This window comes from Lactuca saligna, chromosome 8 (genome assembly GCF_052625555.1).
Source record: "Lactuca saligna cultivar CGN05327 chromosome 8, ASM5262555v1, whole genome shotgun sequence".
Taxonomy (NCBI): domain Eukaryota; kingdom Viridiplantae; phylum Streptophyta; class Magnoliopsida; order Asterales; family Asteraceae; genus Lactuca; species Lactuca saligna.
Window position 1 is genome coordinate 6,956,655 of NC_136424.1, and position 19,053 is coordinate 6,975,707.

At 35.7% G+C, this 19,053-nt stretch overlaps 1 protein-coding gene across 1 annotated transcript; it reads right to left on the bottom strand.

The window, feature by feature from the left end:
- Nucleotides 1-5,557: 5,557 nt before the first annotated feature.
- Nucleotides 5,558-7,130, bottom strand: LOC145011742 (large ribosomal subunit protein eL24-like). The gene is made up of 5 exons (XM_078970473.1): nt 7,039-7,130; nt 6,440-6,515; nt 6,264-6,365; nt 6,028-6,176; nt 5,558-5,921 (listed from the first exon to the last, which is right to left on the bottom strand). The coding sequence occupies exons 1-5, from the start codon at nt 7,047-7,049 to the stop codon at nt 5,774-5,776; spliced, it is 486 nt and encodes a 161-aa protein (XP_078826599.1). The 5' UTR covers nt 7,050-7,130; the 3' UTR covers nt 5,558-5,773.
- Nucleotides 7,131-19,053: the final 11,923 nt, after the last annotated feature.

Below are 19,053 nucleotides of genomic sequence, written 5' to 3' on the forward strand. Positions count from 1 at the left end.
CTGCCCACTGGATGTGGAGATAGCAGATGACAGGACCATCAGGGTTATGAGGGTTCACATAGGATGTATGCTACAGTTATTCGATCAACAGTTTTCAGTAGACCTGGTTCCTATTCCCCTGCGTGGGAATAAGATTATAGTGGGTATGGATTGGTTGAGCCCTAATGGGGTAGTGATTGATTGTAAGCAGCATCTAGTGAGGGTTCACACTCTTAGTGGGGTAGGGTTAGTGATCCAGGACGAAAGGCCACAGCGTGGACCGGTGTTTTGTTCAGCAGCGAGGGCGAAGTGCCACTTTCAGCAGCGTTGCACAGGATACGTCGCTTATGTTATGGATACCCGGGATAAGGGTAAGGAAACAGTTGATGATGTATTGGTAGTGCGAGAGTACCCAAATGTATTCCCGAAGGATTTACCTGGGATACCTCCGGTGCGGCTCCGATAGCCAAGGCACCATATCGATTGGCTCCTCCCGAGATGCAGGAATTGTCTACGCAGCTGCAAGAGCTGCTAGACAAGGGTTTTATCAGGCCGAGGAGTTCACCATGGGGAGCGCCGATCCTATTTGTGAAGAAGAAGGACGGGTCACATCGCATGTGCATAGACTACCAGGAGCTGAACAAGGTAACGATGAAGAACCGTTACCAAGTTTCGAGGATAGATGATTTGTTTGATCAGCTTCAAGGGCCATCTTGCTTCTCCAAGATTGATCTACGGTTAGGGTATCACTAGAAGCGAGTCAAGGATGATGATGTGCAGAAGACAGTTTTTAGGACTCTCTATGGTCATTATGAGTTTGTGGTGATGTTTTTTGGGTTCACCAATGCTCCAACCATGTTCATGCACCTCATGAACCACGTGTGAAAACCGATGTTGGATCAGTCTATAAAAGTCTTCATTGATGACATCTTAGTTTACTACAAGACTCAAGAGCAGCATGAGGAGTACCTAAGGGAGATGTTGGAGACACTGAGGAGGGAGTGACTTTTTGTGAAGTTCTCCAAGTGTGAGTTATGGTTGCGTGAGGCGCAGTTCCTTTGGCATCTTGTCAACCAGAAGGGTATTCTGGTCGATCTGGCCAAGATAGAGGCCATGATGCAGTGAGAGATTCCGAAGTCTCCATCTGAGATTCGGAGTTTCCTGGGTCTGGTAGGGTATTACAAGAGATTTATTCAGTACTTCTCCAAGATTGCAGTTCCTTTGACCCATATGACCAAGAACTCGGTGGCTTTTCGTTAGGAACCTGAGCAGTAGACAGCCTTTGAGATGCTTAGGCAGCGGTTGTGTGAGGCTGCGATTCCCACTATACCATAGGCTGTAGAGGATTTTGTAGTTTACTGTGATGCTTCGACCATAAGCATGGGAGAATTTTTGATGCAGCAAGGTCATGTGATATCTTATGCTTAGAGTCAGCTGAAGCCTCGCGAGGCTAACTATCTGACGCATGATTTAGAGCTGGGGGTTGTGGTGTTCGCCCTCAACATTTGGCGGCATTACCTCTACGAGATCCGTTGTACCATTTACATAGACCACAAGAGTCTGAGGTACCTCATGGATCAGGAGAATCTGAACATGACGCAATGCCGGTGGTTAGTTGTGGTGAAGGACTACGATTATGAGATCCTTTATCACCAGGGCAAGGCCAACATAGTAACACCCTGAGCCGCAAGGCGGTAGCGGCCCCGATCTGATACATATGTTTGAGGATGATAGTGCTTACTCCATTGCTGGAGCAGATCTGAGGAGCGCCGCAAGTGCGAACGGATCATAGGCCAGGTAGCCTCATTTGATTACGACAGTTGTGGATTGTTGACCCTGCATGGAAGGGTTTGGGTACTGTACTTTATCGGTGAAGGTGGGTTCCATCTGATCACATATCGGCTTGGAAGGAGAACTAAACACTCCTTATAAGGGGTGTGGACACCTTCCTTGTCACAACGCGTTTTAAAGTCGCGAGGGCAGCAGATCCCATAAGAACTTTGCAATTACGCATGCTCAGGCGAGAGCAATCCAGGGATGGGTGATCCCCTAGGAAGTTTTCGCACCTGGAGCCCAAAGCAGACAATATTGTGTACGTGCAAGAGGGGGTGTTACAAATGGTATCAGAGCTAGGGCATGGGTCGATGTGTTCGACAGGGATGTCGATGTGTTCGACGGGGATGTCAAACCCTATAATGGGGTGAAGGTGGGTTGATATTGATCCCACATCAGCTTGGAAGGAGAACTAAACACTCCTTATAAGGGGTATGGATACCTTCCTTGTCACAACGCGTTTCAAAGCCCTGAGGGCAGCAGGTCCCATAAGAACTTCGCAGTTAAGAGTGATCGGCAAGAGCAATCCAGGGATGGCTGACCCCATGGGAAGTTTTCACGCCCAAAGCCCAAAGCGGACAATATTATGATATGTGCCAGAGGGCGATGTTACACATACACATGCAAGAGTTATTTAGACATCTAGCATCCTATCATAATAAACCTTGAGCCGGCATTGGTGCCTTCAACCCGCTAAACACAGTGAGGAGACTCGCCTCATTCCGCTGATAGCCAAATAACTGCCCAAGTCATTGAACCGGAAATCCTCGCACCAGCTATTAATAAATACAATTTTAATCAATAATTAACCCGATAACCCAAAATTCGAGGCCCACTCCATAAACTAGCTTCCTAAAGGGTAAAAGACCATTTTACCCTTTTCTTACTTGTTCCATAACCAAGGTCCAACCCAAATGCACAAAAGCCCAAAATGGCAACCCAAGGCCCAAACCAAAAGCAACATAAGCCCATTATGGTCCAATAACCCGATTGGTCCCCAGACCATCATGGACCTACTTCCAAGAAAACCCTAAGTCCATCCATGGCCCAAAGTCTAAAGTCCACTGGTCCAACAAGGCCTAAGTCTTAAAAAGCCCAAAGTCAACTTGTTGAGGAGTACGCCCCACGTACTCACCCACGAAGCACAAGGTACAAATAAACGATGCATAAAACCTTCATTAAGCTAAGTGTAATTCCAGTGTACTCATCAGGGACCAAAAATCCATACTAAGCTCTTAATGGTTAAGCCAATGACTTCCAAGCTCAGATATGACCTTAATGAGATGTCTTAACACGTTAAGTTGGCAACTTTACTCCCTTTTCATGGCTTAATGGGACCAAAAACCTTAATATAAACCATAATAAGCAGCCAAACTCATGAATGATCCAACACAACTCATCAATATTACATTTTTATAAACAAGGGACCTCCCAAATGTCATGATCTATCATATTAAGCTAATGGAGTAGCTCATACTCACATGGATGACTCTAAGGACCAAAAATGAACCTAAAATTCTCCTTAAACTAGATCTAACACCTAGAGTCATCAAGAGAGAAACTTTTTACCTCTAAATGATAGATAAAGATGTAACAAGCCTAGATCCAAAAGCTCCAAACAATCCCACACTTTTCCAAGAAGTTCCTTCTTCTTCAAAGATCACCAAAATGCTTAAAATACCACCAAAAGCTCAAAAACCACTCAAATGAGGGCTATGGTTTCGTTTCTAGGGTTTAAAGGGATAGAGGCTAAAGATAATAGGGTTTGGTGGTGAGTTAAGAAGCTTAAATATGGTCCAAGACCCTAAATTAGGGTTTAGGTCTGATTGGCGTACGCCCAGCGTATTGACCTCAGAACTAGTACGTCATGCATACACATGTGTACGCCCCACGTACTCGCTTAAACCCTATAACCATGAATCTTCCGAAGGCCATATCTTCTTTGTTATAAGTCCATTTTTGACGATCCTTATATTCACGAAGATGTAACAAGAAGCTCTACACTTCTATCAACTCATACTTACCTTAAAACCTCTCAAACAAAAATCCAAATTCCATACAAGCCCAAACTAACACTTTACCGAAATACCCCTTGGCTCCAAAACACAAACCGAACTTCCCGGATCATCCAAATTATCCTACCCACACCCAAATGGGTCTAAATCTCTTTTCCTCAAGGGCCCTAAGTCTGATGATGCTCGGTCTTCTGGTCCCCACCCCGTATTATGAAATGACTCGGAGCAGGGTGTTACACCCAAGGTCCTAAATCCTTTTCACTAGCACTTCCTAGGTGTTAATAGTGAAGCCCTGGAGCGCCATAAAGCCACGAGAAGTAGAAATTTTGGCTCAAAAGTTCTACCCGCACAGAGTCCGATTTCTCGCTAAACCACCTGTAAATTAAGTTATGCTTATCATACTTTAAGTATAGCTTATGTTTAAGTTCATTATTGTTATTATGAACCTATAAACAAGATTTATCAGTGATTCCAAACGGACCCTACCTCCGATATGATCCTATATGGTTGTTCCTTACTTGATAAATCTTGAAGTAGATTTTGTGTTAATAATGAATCTAGACTAATAATTAGTCGTAATAAATATAAGACTAAGACTTAGTGATAATGACACTAGACTACATCAAAGGAAAAGACAGTTGATAGAAGCGAAGCGCTGCCCAAATTTCGAGTCGTCACTTTAACAAGTGAGTGCACAGTTACTTTCATCTTACACATAGATATGAAGTATTTAATATTAATACATTTTGTATGCACTTATTATCTGTGTTCCTGATATCTATGCTAGATGAACGATTTATACATGTTTTACTTGATTTAAATTGTATATGTATTTTTATACCTATAAATATATTGGGTAAAAATGTGTAGATGAAAGATGATATAGATGAGAGGTGAAAGATGATGAGAAGCCTTGACTTTAAAGTTGATCCAGTCATCTAGCATAGTATAGATGGTAACCACAGACTATTCTAGACAGTCCAGTAGAACGCTACTAGGCTCACATCTTGTAGGTGTTTTTGAACTACGTGTACGCTAGATGTACTCTAAAAACTCTGGCAGATATGGACTTGGTGCTTTATAAATGAACATTAGCAGTTGTACCTAATACATAACATTGGCAGCTATACCTAATAGATAACCTGACGGCGATGGATTTCGTGCGTATTCCTTATGACAATCCTTAGGAATGAATAAATGAAGAATAGATGATTCTTAAGAAAGATCCTTAAGAATAAAGAAAATAATTGGAATGGAAATTTCGTTAATTGTTTGATGATTAAACATAATAAGTTTATTATTGTGAGTCGGAAACCCTATGTACTTACCAGATTTCTGTATTGACGAGGGCATCTCGATGTTTTAATATAAATAAAAGATATTTTTTCGAAAATGTTTTGATAAGAAGATTATCATGTTTTTGGGGAAAAATTTCACAATATTATTCTTCAAAAATGATACGCTAATTTAAACAAAAAAAAAAAAAAAAGGTATTTTTAACTATGAAAATGAAGATGTCAAACACTGGCATCCTCACATACATAGATACTCTCTAAAAACACTTTAAAACAAGATTATTTAGACTCAACTTTAGTTTGGAACCAAACCAATACAAGATTGTTTAAACTTAACTTTCTTTGTGGTAAAGAGCATTAACAAATGCCATTTCACAATGGAGGCAAACCAACATAAAGATTGCTAAAATCAACAAAACAAATCAACAGCTAAAATGAAACAACATAAAGTTTGCTAAAATCCAATGACCAGAGTCATAACCCTAATTTGATCCAAAACAACATATTGCAGATGCTTCACTCTCAAAATTGGTAAAAGATAGTAACAAACATCTAAAAGACAAGGTCGCTCAGAAGCAAATATCATAAACAATACAAAATATTAAAATGTTCAACCAAGAAAATCATCAAAAAAATAAAAGTGGTGGAATTTCAACGCTTGCCACCACCACCTCCTAACTTAGGTCCTTTACCTTTAGGGGCATTGCCACCCTTGCTTTGAGTCTTTTGTTTTGACACCACCTCTGCCTTCTTTGCTTTCTTCTCATCTTTTGTCTTCTTAATCCTTTCCTTTATCTCACTAAAATTTCATGAATGTAAAAAAAAAAATATAAATAGAAGATTTTTGGTTCAAATGGTAATATCACAAAAAAGAAAGAAAACCTAAAAAAGGAATGAACATATACCGAAGAGCTGCCTCCCTAGCAGCATCACGAACTTCAGGCTTCTCACTTCTTTTCTTCTGAATAACTTCCAAAGTGGCCCCCACAATGGCTCTTGAATATGGCTTCTTGGTTGCACGTCTTCTCTTCTTCACTGCTTCCTGAGCAATGTCCTGAAATAATTGAATGCCAAGAATAAAAATTGGTCAGATTATTATCAAAATGAGTGGAAAAACAAATCAATAGATTTTGAATCTGACCTTCTTGTGTTGCTTTCTGTACATGGCTGTCCATGTGAGCTTGGAAGGCTTCAACTTGTTATGGAAGTACCTCTTGCATTTGGAATTGGCAAACAGGAAAACCTAGATTGAAGAACGAAAGTCTTTTAATTCAAGAAAAGTATAACAATCTTGACATGTATAATCAGATCATGTACCTGAGAATCTGATCTAATGAATCTGATACCCCTTCCAGGATATATCTTCTGGCCACTGAAACGGCATAATTCAGTCCTACAAACGATTCATCGTAGTTGTCAGTTAACTTGAGGGGTTTCCATGGTATGTAACGATTTAGAAAAAGGAAATCAAAAGTACATACGATTAGATTTCATAACAAACCGTATAGCTCATGTTGAAGAGATATACAAGCAGAGCTAAACATCTACATTTTTTGGTCGTGATAATAGATGTAACGCAACAGAAACGTTTGGCCACATATGAATATAGAATCAATGTCGATAAAACCTATAACCAATCCTAGATCTTAAGAGCATATATCGTTGTATATCTCTAGTTGATCGCGTTTCTAACCCTAATAATACAGCTTCGACCTCTTTTACTTACGGTTTGGAAACCCTAATATGATTGCAACAGATTGGATTGAAATAATTGGGGGAAAATGACGATTAAGCAAGTATCTAAAAAATTAGCCATTTTATACCACTTCCTAATCAACAAAACCAACAATAAGCTTGGAGACTCAAACAAAAAAGCGTGAAATTTTCGACGAATTGTAAAGAAATTGGGAACATACTTCAAAACCATGGCGGCCGCTGCTACAGTTCTACACTTGCTGAAGAAAAAAAAACCCTAGGAACACCAATTGTATCCGTCCTTATATAGCACCATCACTTTTAACGAAACATGCGCGTTTTAATCATATCACACAGCTCCCTTGAGGAAATAGAGATGGCACTTGTAGCCCCTCTAGTTTTATTTTTGTCTTAAATTACCCAAACTAAGCAATTATGTGTATCGTTGCGTAAAATAAAGCTAGATAGTTACCCAAACTCTAGTTTTGTTTTTATCTTAAATTACCCAAACTATATTGCGTAAAATAAAACCATATATTTAAAGTTTTTTTTGTGTATACATAAATATTAACTATAAAATAATAATTTTTACAATAATTTAATATATAAGTTTGTAATTATTTGAATCATATTATAAAATATATATCTATTAAAAGCATACCATTCAACGGTATCTACTTGTGGTTTGCATTTAAATGGAATTAAATATGGTTTTCGATTTAAAATTACAATTTAACGTTATGATTAATTAATTTAGAAATTATTTATTTGTTGACTTTTTTAATTTCAATCATGATGGTTAATTAACATATAAACTATTGCTTGTAAGTTAACACAATGTATATTTTTTGTTAGAGAAAATAACATTGTAGCACAACAAAGTTTTAGCTGTCCTCGGATTGGTCAATGAAGTTAATTTTTTTACGTAATTAGTTCTTAAAGTTTCAAACTTCATGTCAATTACACCATTTTGCAAGATATGAAGCAAACACTCGGTAATACAGGTGACATGGCACGTTGTGTCCCACCTTTATTACCACATAACTCACACACACTACAGTATATTGAATCCTATTTTTTGTTGTACTCTTTGCAAATTTTCATATAACTCTCTGCTTCTTCTTCCCTAACCCAACAACACCTTTTGGCGAAGCAGAGGAAGAAGGTGGAGGTGGCGGTAGCGGTGGCGGTGTCGGCGAAGCATTTAGAAATAGTGAAGAAAGGTGAGAGATGGAGTGTGGTATGAGTTTAGTGACATCTAGTTGATACAATAGGATATGGAAAAATGGGTTTTCCCAGTTTATCACCATGAAACCTAACTATCTTTTCCTTTTTGTTCATTTTTTCATTCCGATATGGTTTTCTATGTCGACCAAAAGATTATGACCATTAGTTGAATCCAAAAATGTTAATGGGTTTGTGAATCCATGTGATGGCACACATGCAATCGCATCACAGACCACCTTATACCATCGCTTTTTTCACAACACTAATTGACACCCACCAACACCACCATATCACACAACAACACCACCATACCCCTGTATACCTTACCACTCCATAACAGTCTTCATCCTCCATTGAATAGACCACTATCTTCATCTATATTCATTGTTATGTTCATCAGCAACACTTGATTCCAACACTACATTGGATATCTATCATCACCATTTGTGCCCTTCATCATCGCATCAGCCAACGCAACACATGTAATAAAAACACAGCAAGAAGGATAAGAGGGAAAATCCACACACATTTGCAAAAAAACAAATTACACAGATATCAAGCCCTGTTCACCATAGATCGCACCATTAAAGACCATATATTCATATGTTCCTTTGAGTGAAGCCAGAAAACATGAAGAATGAGGAGTATGAGTCGAAGATCAAGTGGAAGGAGTAAAAGATTAAGATAAAGATCCGGGTGATTTTGAGTCTTGCAATGAATATGGTTTCCAAGGTGTTTGGTTTGTTGCCATGTACAACGATCGAATTGAAGATACATATATGCGGTGAGTGGGTGAATTTCTAAAGTTGTTGCCAACGAGATTTAGTGGCGATAGCGAAGAAGCCGTAGATGAGGTGTGGATACGACGTAGACAGCTATATGGCAGAGGAGATGGAAGCTAACCAATTCCAACCTAAAAGGAAATCGATTGTGGGATTGGGAAGAATAAGTAGTCTTCACTCTTTGGTGGGCTTTTGTCACACCCCCGAACCAGACGGCGGAAACGTCTGGGGGCTTGCACGTGACTTCATCCCTGTAGTATCATCACATAGTATATAATTGAAACATAACATCATCATCATCACACATGTAATATAACAACGTACATTGTTTACAACGAGTATTGTGTTTAAATATTACATGCCAAAAATATAAAAGTACGATGGAACAATATATAACAAGACATCTATTAAATTGTTCAGCTCAACCTGCTTCAACGGTTTCCTGAGAATACAAGTTAATTTGAAAATGTCAACATAAAAATGTTGGTGAGTTCATAAGCACGTTTTGAGAAAATGATTTGTATAACTTTGTAATCACAAGAAAATCCTGTATTTTCTTAAAATGGTTTAGTGTGTTTGTGTTCAATCTGGTATTAATGCATGTGTGTTTTTGTTTATTAGAATCCCAAAAGTAGGTGAAGAGAATGTAAAGAGAATGTCCCCAGACAACCCTATGTTGTCTGTAAAAGAGAATGTTGCCATACCACCCCCCAAGGTTGAGTATCGGTGTGGGTATGTTCCTGAGTAATCTAAATAGAAAAGAGAATGGTCTCCCGTAAATTTCATAATGTTAATTCATCTAAGTAAGTTGTTATAACCATGTTAATTAATGACAAATTTGTCTATCTTGGCTTTGCTGAACGCCGATGGAAAATAAAATAAGGATTTTGGTCACCCTACACTGATGTAGTCTAACTGTAACGAACAACTTAGGTGCAGGGTGTCATCCCCATATAGATCTATACACAAACCCCTACTCTCCCTCTAAGAGACTCTAGTTATAACTACAGGCTACGATCGTACACACATTAAGTGCAACTGACACGTCTCACTAGATCCTTAATCGAATTTTACGCGAAGAGAAACATATAAAACTCATTCCGGGCCCAATGAAACATGTAAGCGAACCACAGAGGCTCATTAAACACGTAAGTCATTTTTAGGCCTAAAAGGGATGAGATTATATAACATGGGCCCAAAATACATGTAAAAGTACAACTAAGGCTCATTTCACACGTAAGGTATCTATAGGCCCAAATAGTATCCAAGATCCATTGTGTATGTTAATGGGTTAATGAGGCCCAATAAACATATGAATATCATTCAGGATCTATCAAGCATGTAAATGGGCCACTAAGGCCCAATAATAATGAAAATGACAAAATTAGCCTGTTTGTTGTTATTTTTGCTAGTATTAGCCAAATTATTTATTAAAATAGCATAAAAAGCCCATTTTTTGTAAAAATTACATTCTTGGCCGAATAATCCAAAATTTACAATTAAAGCCCAATTTTAGTAAAACTAACACTTTAGTCCGCATTTTGGACAAAACTTGTATTTATGGCTAGTTTTTGGTTAAAAAAATAACATTTTAACTCATATTTGTCAAAATATCATTTTTAGCTTGGTTTTTGTGAAAATATACATTTCGGTCCATTTATAAAAAAAAATCATCTTTTTGGCCCAAATGTTCATAATTTCACAACTTTAACCCCATTTTATAAAAAATTTACATTTTTGACACAACTTTCTTGGAAATGACAATTTAACCCATAAAAGACCAAAAATTATCATTTTTGAGCCCAAAACTGTGAGAAGCCCAAATAAGGCCCATTCATAAAAATATTTACATTTTCGGTCCCTATAAGGGTTCAAATGTCGAGTTTAGCCATTGTTTAGCAAATATTTCCTTTTGATCCACATACCAACCGAGAGTTACAAAAACAACCTATATTTTGTCATTTTTAGCCCCTTTGATGAAGTTTTCTTAGATTCAACTATTCTTGATGTATTTTAAACCCTTTTCTTGTGAGATATGTTGAAAGGAGTGTTATATTATACCAATATCATCATCTTTTTAGTGGATCTTTTAGTTCATGAAGTTTACAACACATAAACTCATATGTAACCAAAGAAAACATGCAAAATCATGCATACACACATAGATCTACACAAAACAACTTGTATTCTCCCCCAAAACAAAGTGAAAATCGAAATTATGGGGTATGAACTCAATTTGCTTTGATGTTTTCGGTTTTAGGGGAGGAAATGAGAAGATCTCGGCCCTAGCAAGCTTCTTGAGAAGGTTTTCAAACTCTAAGATTGTCTAAGAAACATGATCCACGAAAAACATGGGTGTAAGAAGAGTGATTGAGCTTAAAAATTAAGTATATCAACTTGGATTTGCAAGATCTTACCACAATGTGAAGCTTGAAGTGATTCTCTTGAAGATCTTCCCTATACCCACGATTTTCTTGAGAGAAGAAGGGTGTAAGAGTGTTGAGAGAATAAGTGTTGATCTTGAAATGTGAGAGAGGTTGGAGAGTGAGAGAGAGAGAGAGAGGGTGAGAGGCCGAGAGATAGAGTGAGAGATAAGAAAGAAAAGAGGTTGAATTTAGTATAGGGTGATGTGAGAGTTGCATGGATACATGCACTCTTGCATGGACATCCAATATGTATTAATGAGGTGCCACCCCCCCCCACCACCACCACCACCACCATTTTCCCTCCCATTTGTTTTTTTGTTTTTTTTTTTTTTTGTGATGTTGGGCCGAGAATAGGGTAAGAAAAAAAAATGAATTGGTTTGGGCCTTTTCTTGCTTTAGTTCGAAATCATGAGGCCCAAAATAAATATTTTTCGATCTATTGGGCCTTTATGAGGATTCACGACCCAAAGAAGCCCAAGGATGTAGTTTACGGCCCATTAGGGCTTATGAAATTAATTATGGCCCATCATGACCCATTAGAAATAAGATGGATCATTTTAGGCCCATATGACCCACAATACCATAATGTCGTGAGTGTGGGTCCAATTAGAGCCCAAGTATGGTTCCTAGGCCCAAATTAGTCAAATTGAATGTTTATTGGTCCATTAAGCCCAATAAGAGAATCCTCGTCAATAATAATCTTAAACCGGGATTTTTAGGGTTTTCAACCAATATATGAATACATGAGATGTATTGTATTGGATTTTAAACTCCACTCAGGAGTTTGAATTCAAATGGATGATATCATGTCAGCGCATAGTATGATATTCACTTAGAGTACAAGTTTTTACAATAGTTGATGTTTACATGGGAATAGAATTTCCTAGCTGAAAATGCTAGTTGTGACAGCTTTTGTTTTATTTAGGGTTTTAATTATAAGAAAAATCCATTTTTAAATGTATTTAATAAAATTAAAAAGCCACATAGACTTTGGGTAACCGACAAAACTGGGAATATATTGGACATTTCTTTTATTAAAAGGTAAAATAACACATTAGTCGCCTATTGTGCAATATATATATATATATATATATATATATATATATATATATATATATATATATATATATATATATATCGATGACCAATCCGAGACAAAGCCAATAATTTGTTGTGATCTGATGTCATTTTCCCTTTTTGTTAATTAATTAAAAACCACATATTTGGAAAAAAATAAATTATAATAAAAATAATTGTTTTATATTTTTTATTTAATTTCACTTGTCATTTTACATTTATAATGTTTAAGACATTTCAACTAGTTTGAAAATAATTTTTGAATATATATTTTTAAGTTTATTTAATATTTTTATTGGTCTTTTGGATTTACTATAATATTTAAATTAAAAAATAAACATATTATAACAATTGTTTTAAAAGTCTACCAATGATAAGATAATATTAGTTGTTTGGTAGGATCTGAATTTTTAGGAGGTCCTGATTTCTAAGAGAATTTGAATTTGTAAGATCTAAATTTTAGCATTCTGTTTAGCTGGAACATGTGAATTTCTATGTTGAATGATAAAAATGATAATTTTACCCTTCATGTATCATTTCTTTCAATTATGACATTGTACTTTCAATTCTAACATTTTAATGATGTAAAAATAAGAATTATAATGTTATAATAATCTAACAATTGGAAGTATAACATTACTTCTTATCATAATAGGCACAATCCATCACTATCTGGAGCATTGTGTATGCATTCTACTTTCTCATAATTAAAAAAAACTCAAGTAGTTGATTTTTTTTTCCTTTTAAATTATAAAACATCAAATGTCATCAAATCGTGAAATGAACTTTAAGCTAAAAACTAACATCAAATTATAAAAAATGAAACTCAAGACAACACCAGCCCATAAACTCAATTGTAGTTCTATATATCCATTGATCATGGACTTGAAGCTTAGAAGTTGCAAAGAGACCCATAACAACATTGTAGTGATCTTGAAAGATGCAACTACCAAATGAATCGGTGTCTCATTAAATTAGTAGCTTTGGTTGCATAACAAATTATTTCCTAAATATGTCTGATGGTTAGTAACCAGTTGTTTCTTATTTATAAAACTTTGGAGGAAACTGTTGGATTAGTGTCTAAGTCCATAACTATTTTGGTATGTACTTGACCCAATGGTGCATGGTCCTTTTAGGTTGCCTTCACCAAAGCAACTTGATTGGAGAAATAAATAAAGAGAGAGATGATATTATGATTTATTAATATGTTATAAGAATAATATATTAAAGGAGAAATCATATTTGTTTAATTAATATTGGTCAATAATTAATTAGGAATTATTTTTGTGATCAAGTGTAATTAATTAAACTAGAGGGGCTGATTTGTAATTATGTGATAGTTACAAAATAAGGTAAGGATTATCTTAAATATATGGTGAACGAATTTGAGGTGATAAGGCCTTAGAATTCAACTATGATAAGGATTCAAGAATTATCTTATGGGTTGCTTTGTGGATAAGCAACTAGATAAGGATAATGACTGAAACCCTATCTCTACACCTATATAAACACCCCTTGGCTCATGAATTCGTGTATCCCTTCCCAAGGAGTCCTAAGGACGAATTCTAACATCTCTCCTCTTTCTTTATACCTTCTCCATTTGCTCTTGGTGTTTGTAAGCCATTAGAGGAGTGACACCTGTGACTCTAAGCATTCCAAAGTCATTACAAGGAGATTTGGGATTGTTATTGGTACATAACAATCAAGGTATGATCTTAAATCTATTTACATATTAATATGATTACTTGAATGCTAGAATTAGGATTTATAGTCATGGATTCAAAGCATGTACAATAGAGAAACCTAGATCCAAGCATTAGGGTTTGTATGAGCACATAGGATGTCTTATGACCAAAACCCATCAGTGGTATCAGAGCCTAGGATGGTTTCAATTGTATTGATGCATTGCATATCTAAAAAATTCGATTTTTGGTGTTCTAGAGGCTGGACTCGTCGAGTCCAGGGTGACTTGACGAGTCCAGGCTTGACTCGACGAGTCAACTCGGCAGATAGTGCTTATCTTGGGATTTCTTGCTGTTTTTGCATATGGATAGTTACCTTATCATGTTAGATCAATATTAATCCGATTATATGATATATTTGACTATATTTTTGATCTAATTGAAGATATTTATCAATTAATAAGATAATTGTTTCCTTATAAGATAATTGATTAATTATTTTGAGTAAATTGATAAATTGTTTTGCAAGAAATCATTAAACAAATCAAATATGGATAATTATGTAATTAAATGTTAGTTTAGATTATTTGTTATTTGATCCTTGTTGCTATGAAAAGTTTCATATTTTACCCTTTAGGATTTATAGTTTAAATTTGAACCCAAAAGTTTTGTTGTTTTGAAATTTAAATAGTTAAACCCTAATGTTTTGAAAAAGGTTTCAAAACTTGCCCTCAAGTTTTGGAATTTAAAAGTTGATTAAAAGTTGATTAGGAATGTTAAATTCTAAAACCCTAGTAATGTTTTGAAAAGTTCAAATACACCCTTATGGTTTTATTAATTAATTAAGGAGTATAATTAAAGGAGATTTAATAAATCCATAAAAGTTTAGGTTAACCATTTAATTGAATTAAAAGTGTAATTGTTAAAGTTAACCACATAGTATTTTAAAAGTGTAAAATGCACCCTATACTATATATAACATTAAAAGTCTAACATTATATATATGTATGAGTAAAAGTCAGTTTTACCGTTAGTAGGCCTCATTCACGAAGCTAGTCTATAAGGGGTGTTTAAGGAAATTGCCTATAAAATGGCGATTGAATGGGTATCCACTCTTACCCACCGCACTCTTGACTAGTGGAGGGTCGTTAGCCGAACGGGTAGGATAGGACGAAACCTTCCATTATAAGTATAATGAAATACAAAGTAACTAAATGTTTTTCAAATTCCCAATCTTAGTTACTTAGGCAAAAGTGAATTGATGCAATTCCATGAAATTACACTTTGTGCCCTTGCGAAGACGTTAGTGGAGCGTGTGTGGTTTACCGGCACACTAAATGGTTCTAAGCAAAGGTAACAAAGGGTGACTCAATGTTTGTCATAGTTCGGTGGAGCGTGTGTGGTTTACCGGCACATCGAATAGGTGACTGTAACATGTGAGGGCACCATGTAAGCTTGCATGGTTATTCACACCCGCTTTGTGATCCTCGGCATCCCAGTCACAAACGAGAGGGGCATATCGAGATTTAAACATGCCATTGAAATGTTCAATGAATCTCAAAGGATCTAGGAGTTTTCATAGATTTAAAACTTAAATTTCTTTTTCGTTTTTCATGGTGGAAATTAGTGAATCGTCATTCACTTACCTTTAAATATTATGCAACTAGATTACGACATCCCTTTTCTAGGTTGTAGAGTATTGTGTTGGGTCCTAGCCTTGGTATCTCATTTGGGTGATTTACTAAGGACTCAATCGATCAACTAACTTGAATTTGTTTTCTCCCGTTTTGTAGATGTCAAAGTTCGACAACTATGGTCTTCCCAAATCCCGTGGAACAAGCATTCCACATGAAGATGATATTCCACAATTCGATCGAGGAACAAGAAATCATGCTTTACTTCCTCCTCCTCCTCCAATTATTCTCCCTAACCCACAAGATTGTAGAATTGAAAGGTTCAATATCACTCAAGCCCTTTTGGCAAGTAAACATAAAGAAGGAAAGTCGGTGTGTGCACACGTCTTAGGGATGAAGTCACACATTGATAGGTTAAGAATGATGGGATCCATTGTCGGTGAAGAGATGACTGTTGATTGGGTTCTTCAGTCACTTCCTAACTCGTGTAGTGAGTTCGTAAGAGAGTACTATATGATGAACCACAACGTGACCCTTATTGATCTCACCTATATGCTTATTGCTGCTGAATCAGCAATGGTTTGGCGCAATAGAAAAGCAAAGTTGATTGGCGAATCTGCCTTCAAGACCTCTATGGATATAGACAATGGCAATGAAAGACATGCAATGATCGAAAAGTTTGATCATAAGAGAAAGGCGATGTCTGAAGTAGTTCCATGTGTTGTTCCAAAAGAGTCAATTTGCTTTTATTGCCAAGAGAAGGGGCATTGGAGACGAAGTTGCCCTATTTACCTAAGAGATCTAAGAGATGGGAGAGTCAAAAGTATGACTACGCTTCAGGTAAAATCCACTATCTAACTCCGCTAAGTTCCTATTCATTGATTCTTAATACATGATGTGATAAGATTGCATTTGAATATTTTGCAGGATCGGTGAAAAGAAAGGACGCTTGATAAGAGAGCAAGATGAATCTAATCACAAGAGATGGATCTCGATCGCATGGACTTGAAGATTGGATTTTGAGCTTAGATAGTTATGATAGAGTTGTTAGAAATTTTCCTTTTACATAGTTTTCAATAGATTTTGCATTGTAAGGACAAATGTTTTTCCGCTGCTTTTATAAATAAAATAAATTTTGTTTGACTTATTTATTTATTTGTTTACTTCCTTGCAATGAAATCATTATGAAAATTGATGTTTGCATATTTCTACAACGAATGGATATGATTCTTAGTTATGTTATTTATGGAAATGTCGAGAATTTACCAAATAGGGAGAGTTTCTCATTGCCCAAAGTTTCAATTGGACAGAAATTTGGAATCACGCAACTTGGTTGCATGATGAATGAGAAATTTCATATTTGATAATTAGACTAATTCGTTGACAAAGTGTCAAGTGAAGAACTAGGAGATCGGGTACACAAAGTTGTGTGTGGATCAAGTTCACCATAAGAGTAACAAAGATATTCATCATGATTTACTAAAGGTTTAGTAAATATGATTATACTTACATGATTAAGTGTAATTCGGAATTGATTAAAGGGTTTAGATCAATAGTAGAACGAATAAGAAGAATCAAGTAGGCAGAAAAAATAAAAGTTTCTCCATTCTAAGAAGAAGGGAGAATAACTTTTATGCTTTATGATATATCTTAATGATTAAGAACCATATCTCAATTGATCCTCTAAGTGAGTCTTAGTACAATTGTATGTTTAAGAAGAGGAATCAAGGATTGAAGAAATGGTTAAATCAAGAAGTCTATCATACTTCGTTCCAATAACAAGTCTTAAAGTTAAGATTGTGACAATGAGTGAGAAGTACTAAAGGTTTATAACATTCATCAAATGTGGAAAGTTGTGATGTCTTGAATAAGACAAAGACCGACTAGGACCAATTTATGAAGTGTTTTGATAAAAACTACACTAACTCTTGAATATTTGTTTGTCCAGAAATGTTTATTGACAAAAGAATCTTATATGTCAAGGAGTCAGTGGGAGTCTTAATGGTCTGGAAAGGTTTCAAGAACAAATCTAATAAACCTTATTGATCATCAGTAGCACACGAGTTGAGGTTTGCAACCTATCGTATTGACATTATTTTGTTTCTGTGTTGTTTCCAATTGAGTTAATTATGCATGTGAGCTCTATGAGTTCTCATTTTGAATGCATAAAAGGCAAGGCACCTTGATCAATGAAAGGTACATTAATAGGAAAAAGTTGAGATGCTTAACTACTTGGAAGACGTGGTGGGCAGCTATGCTACCATAAGGCAAGAAATCAAGATTATGAAAGTTCGATCCATAAGAGTTTGAATTTGTCGTAAACTTTGGTTTTAACAAATTCAGATGGATAGGAACAAATACACCGCTTTAAATCTAAGTTTCATAAGATTTCCTCCTTCTTGAAAATGATTGTGAGGAAATGCTTTCACTAAGAAAGATTTTAAGAAGATAGTGATTGTAAAATTGCATTTTCGAATTTTATTATGGTTACGGTATCCCTTTCCATAATTTGAATTGTGAGGTTTGGCAATTAGTCTTAATAGTTTAGACACACATATGAACTATCTAAGGCAAAGGTGTATAAGTTCAAGGAGCCTTGATAAAAGATTATCAAAGCATTAAGTATTAGAAATATGGACTCAAGAAATTCAATAGGTATTGTTTTTTTTTTTCTGAAAGTTAAGATGTTTATGAATACATGTAGAAGCTAGTGAGAGCATAAGTGTTATGTTTTATAGTAATCATCATGATAGTGGGAGCATAAAAGTTATGATTGTATGATTATTATGGAAAGTATTGCAAGTTGGCAATATTAATTATAGAAAAACAAGAGTTATACCTTGCAAAGTCGTAAGGTTGTAAAGTTGTTTTGCTATAATTAAGGGAGAGAATATTATGCTTCATTTTAAATCTAAAGGATTTGGTTGTGGAATGTTAATAAATTTAGTCAAAGGTACATTGTGTGTTCTTAAAATTTTGATTATGATTACGGCATTCCTCTTCACAATTCGAATTTTGAGAACATAGCAAATAAAACATTATGTGTCGTGTCCCAAACGCTTCGGGTATAGGATCGATTGCAAATGATTTAATGTTTGACCATTCTAAAATTTTCCAAATGTCTAGCACATTTAGAGGGAAAAAGGACTAGAATAGGTTTTGACTAAAATAATTAAACAATTATCAAAGGACAATCCAAAGTTCGACGAGGATTGGTTGCTTGTGAGTAGTTGGAAGCATGGTATTGAATGGACTATATCGACATTATTACAAATAGAAAAGATTCTATTAAGAATGAGTTGTCATGAGGAAAATATGGAAGCATGTTCATATTAGGAAGTAAATATTGAAAATCTATGTCTAGATTAGAAACTTTATGCAAAAGGATGTTCAAAGGAATGTACTTTG

What these genes read in the sequence shown, in the direction of transcription:
- LOC145011742 (XM_078970473.1), bottom strand. An exon ending in TCATTAGATCAGATTCTCAG is followed by an intron (nt 6,366 to 6,439) that starts GTACATGATCTG and finishes TCTTCAATCTAG; the next exon opens with GTTTTCCTGTTTGCCAATTC. An exon ending in ACAGAAAGCAACACAAGAAG is followed by an intron (nt 6,177 to 6,263) that starts GTCAGATTCAAA and finishes CAATTATTTCAG; the next exon opens with GACATTGCTCAGGAAGCAGT.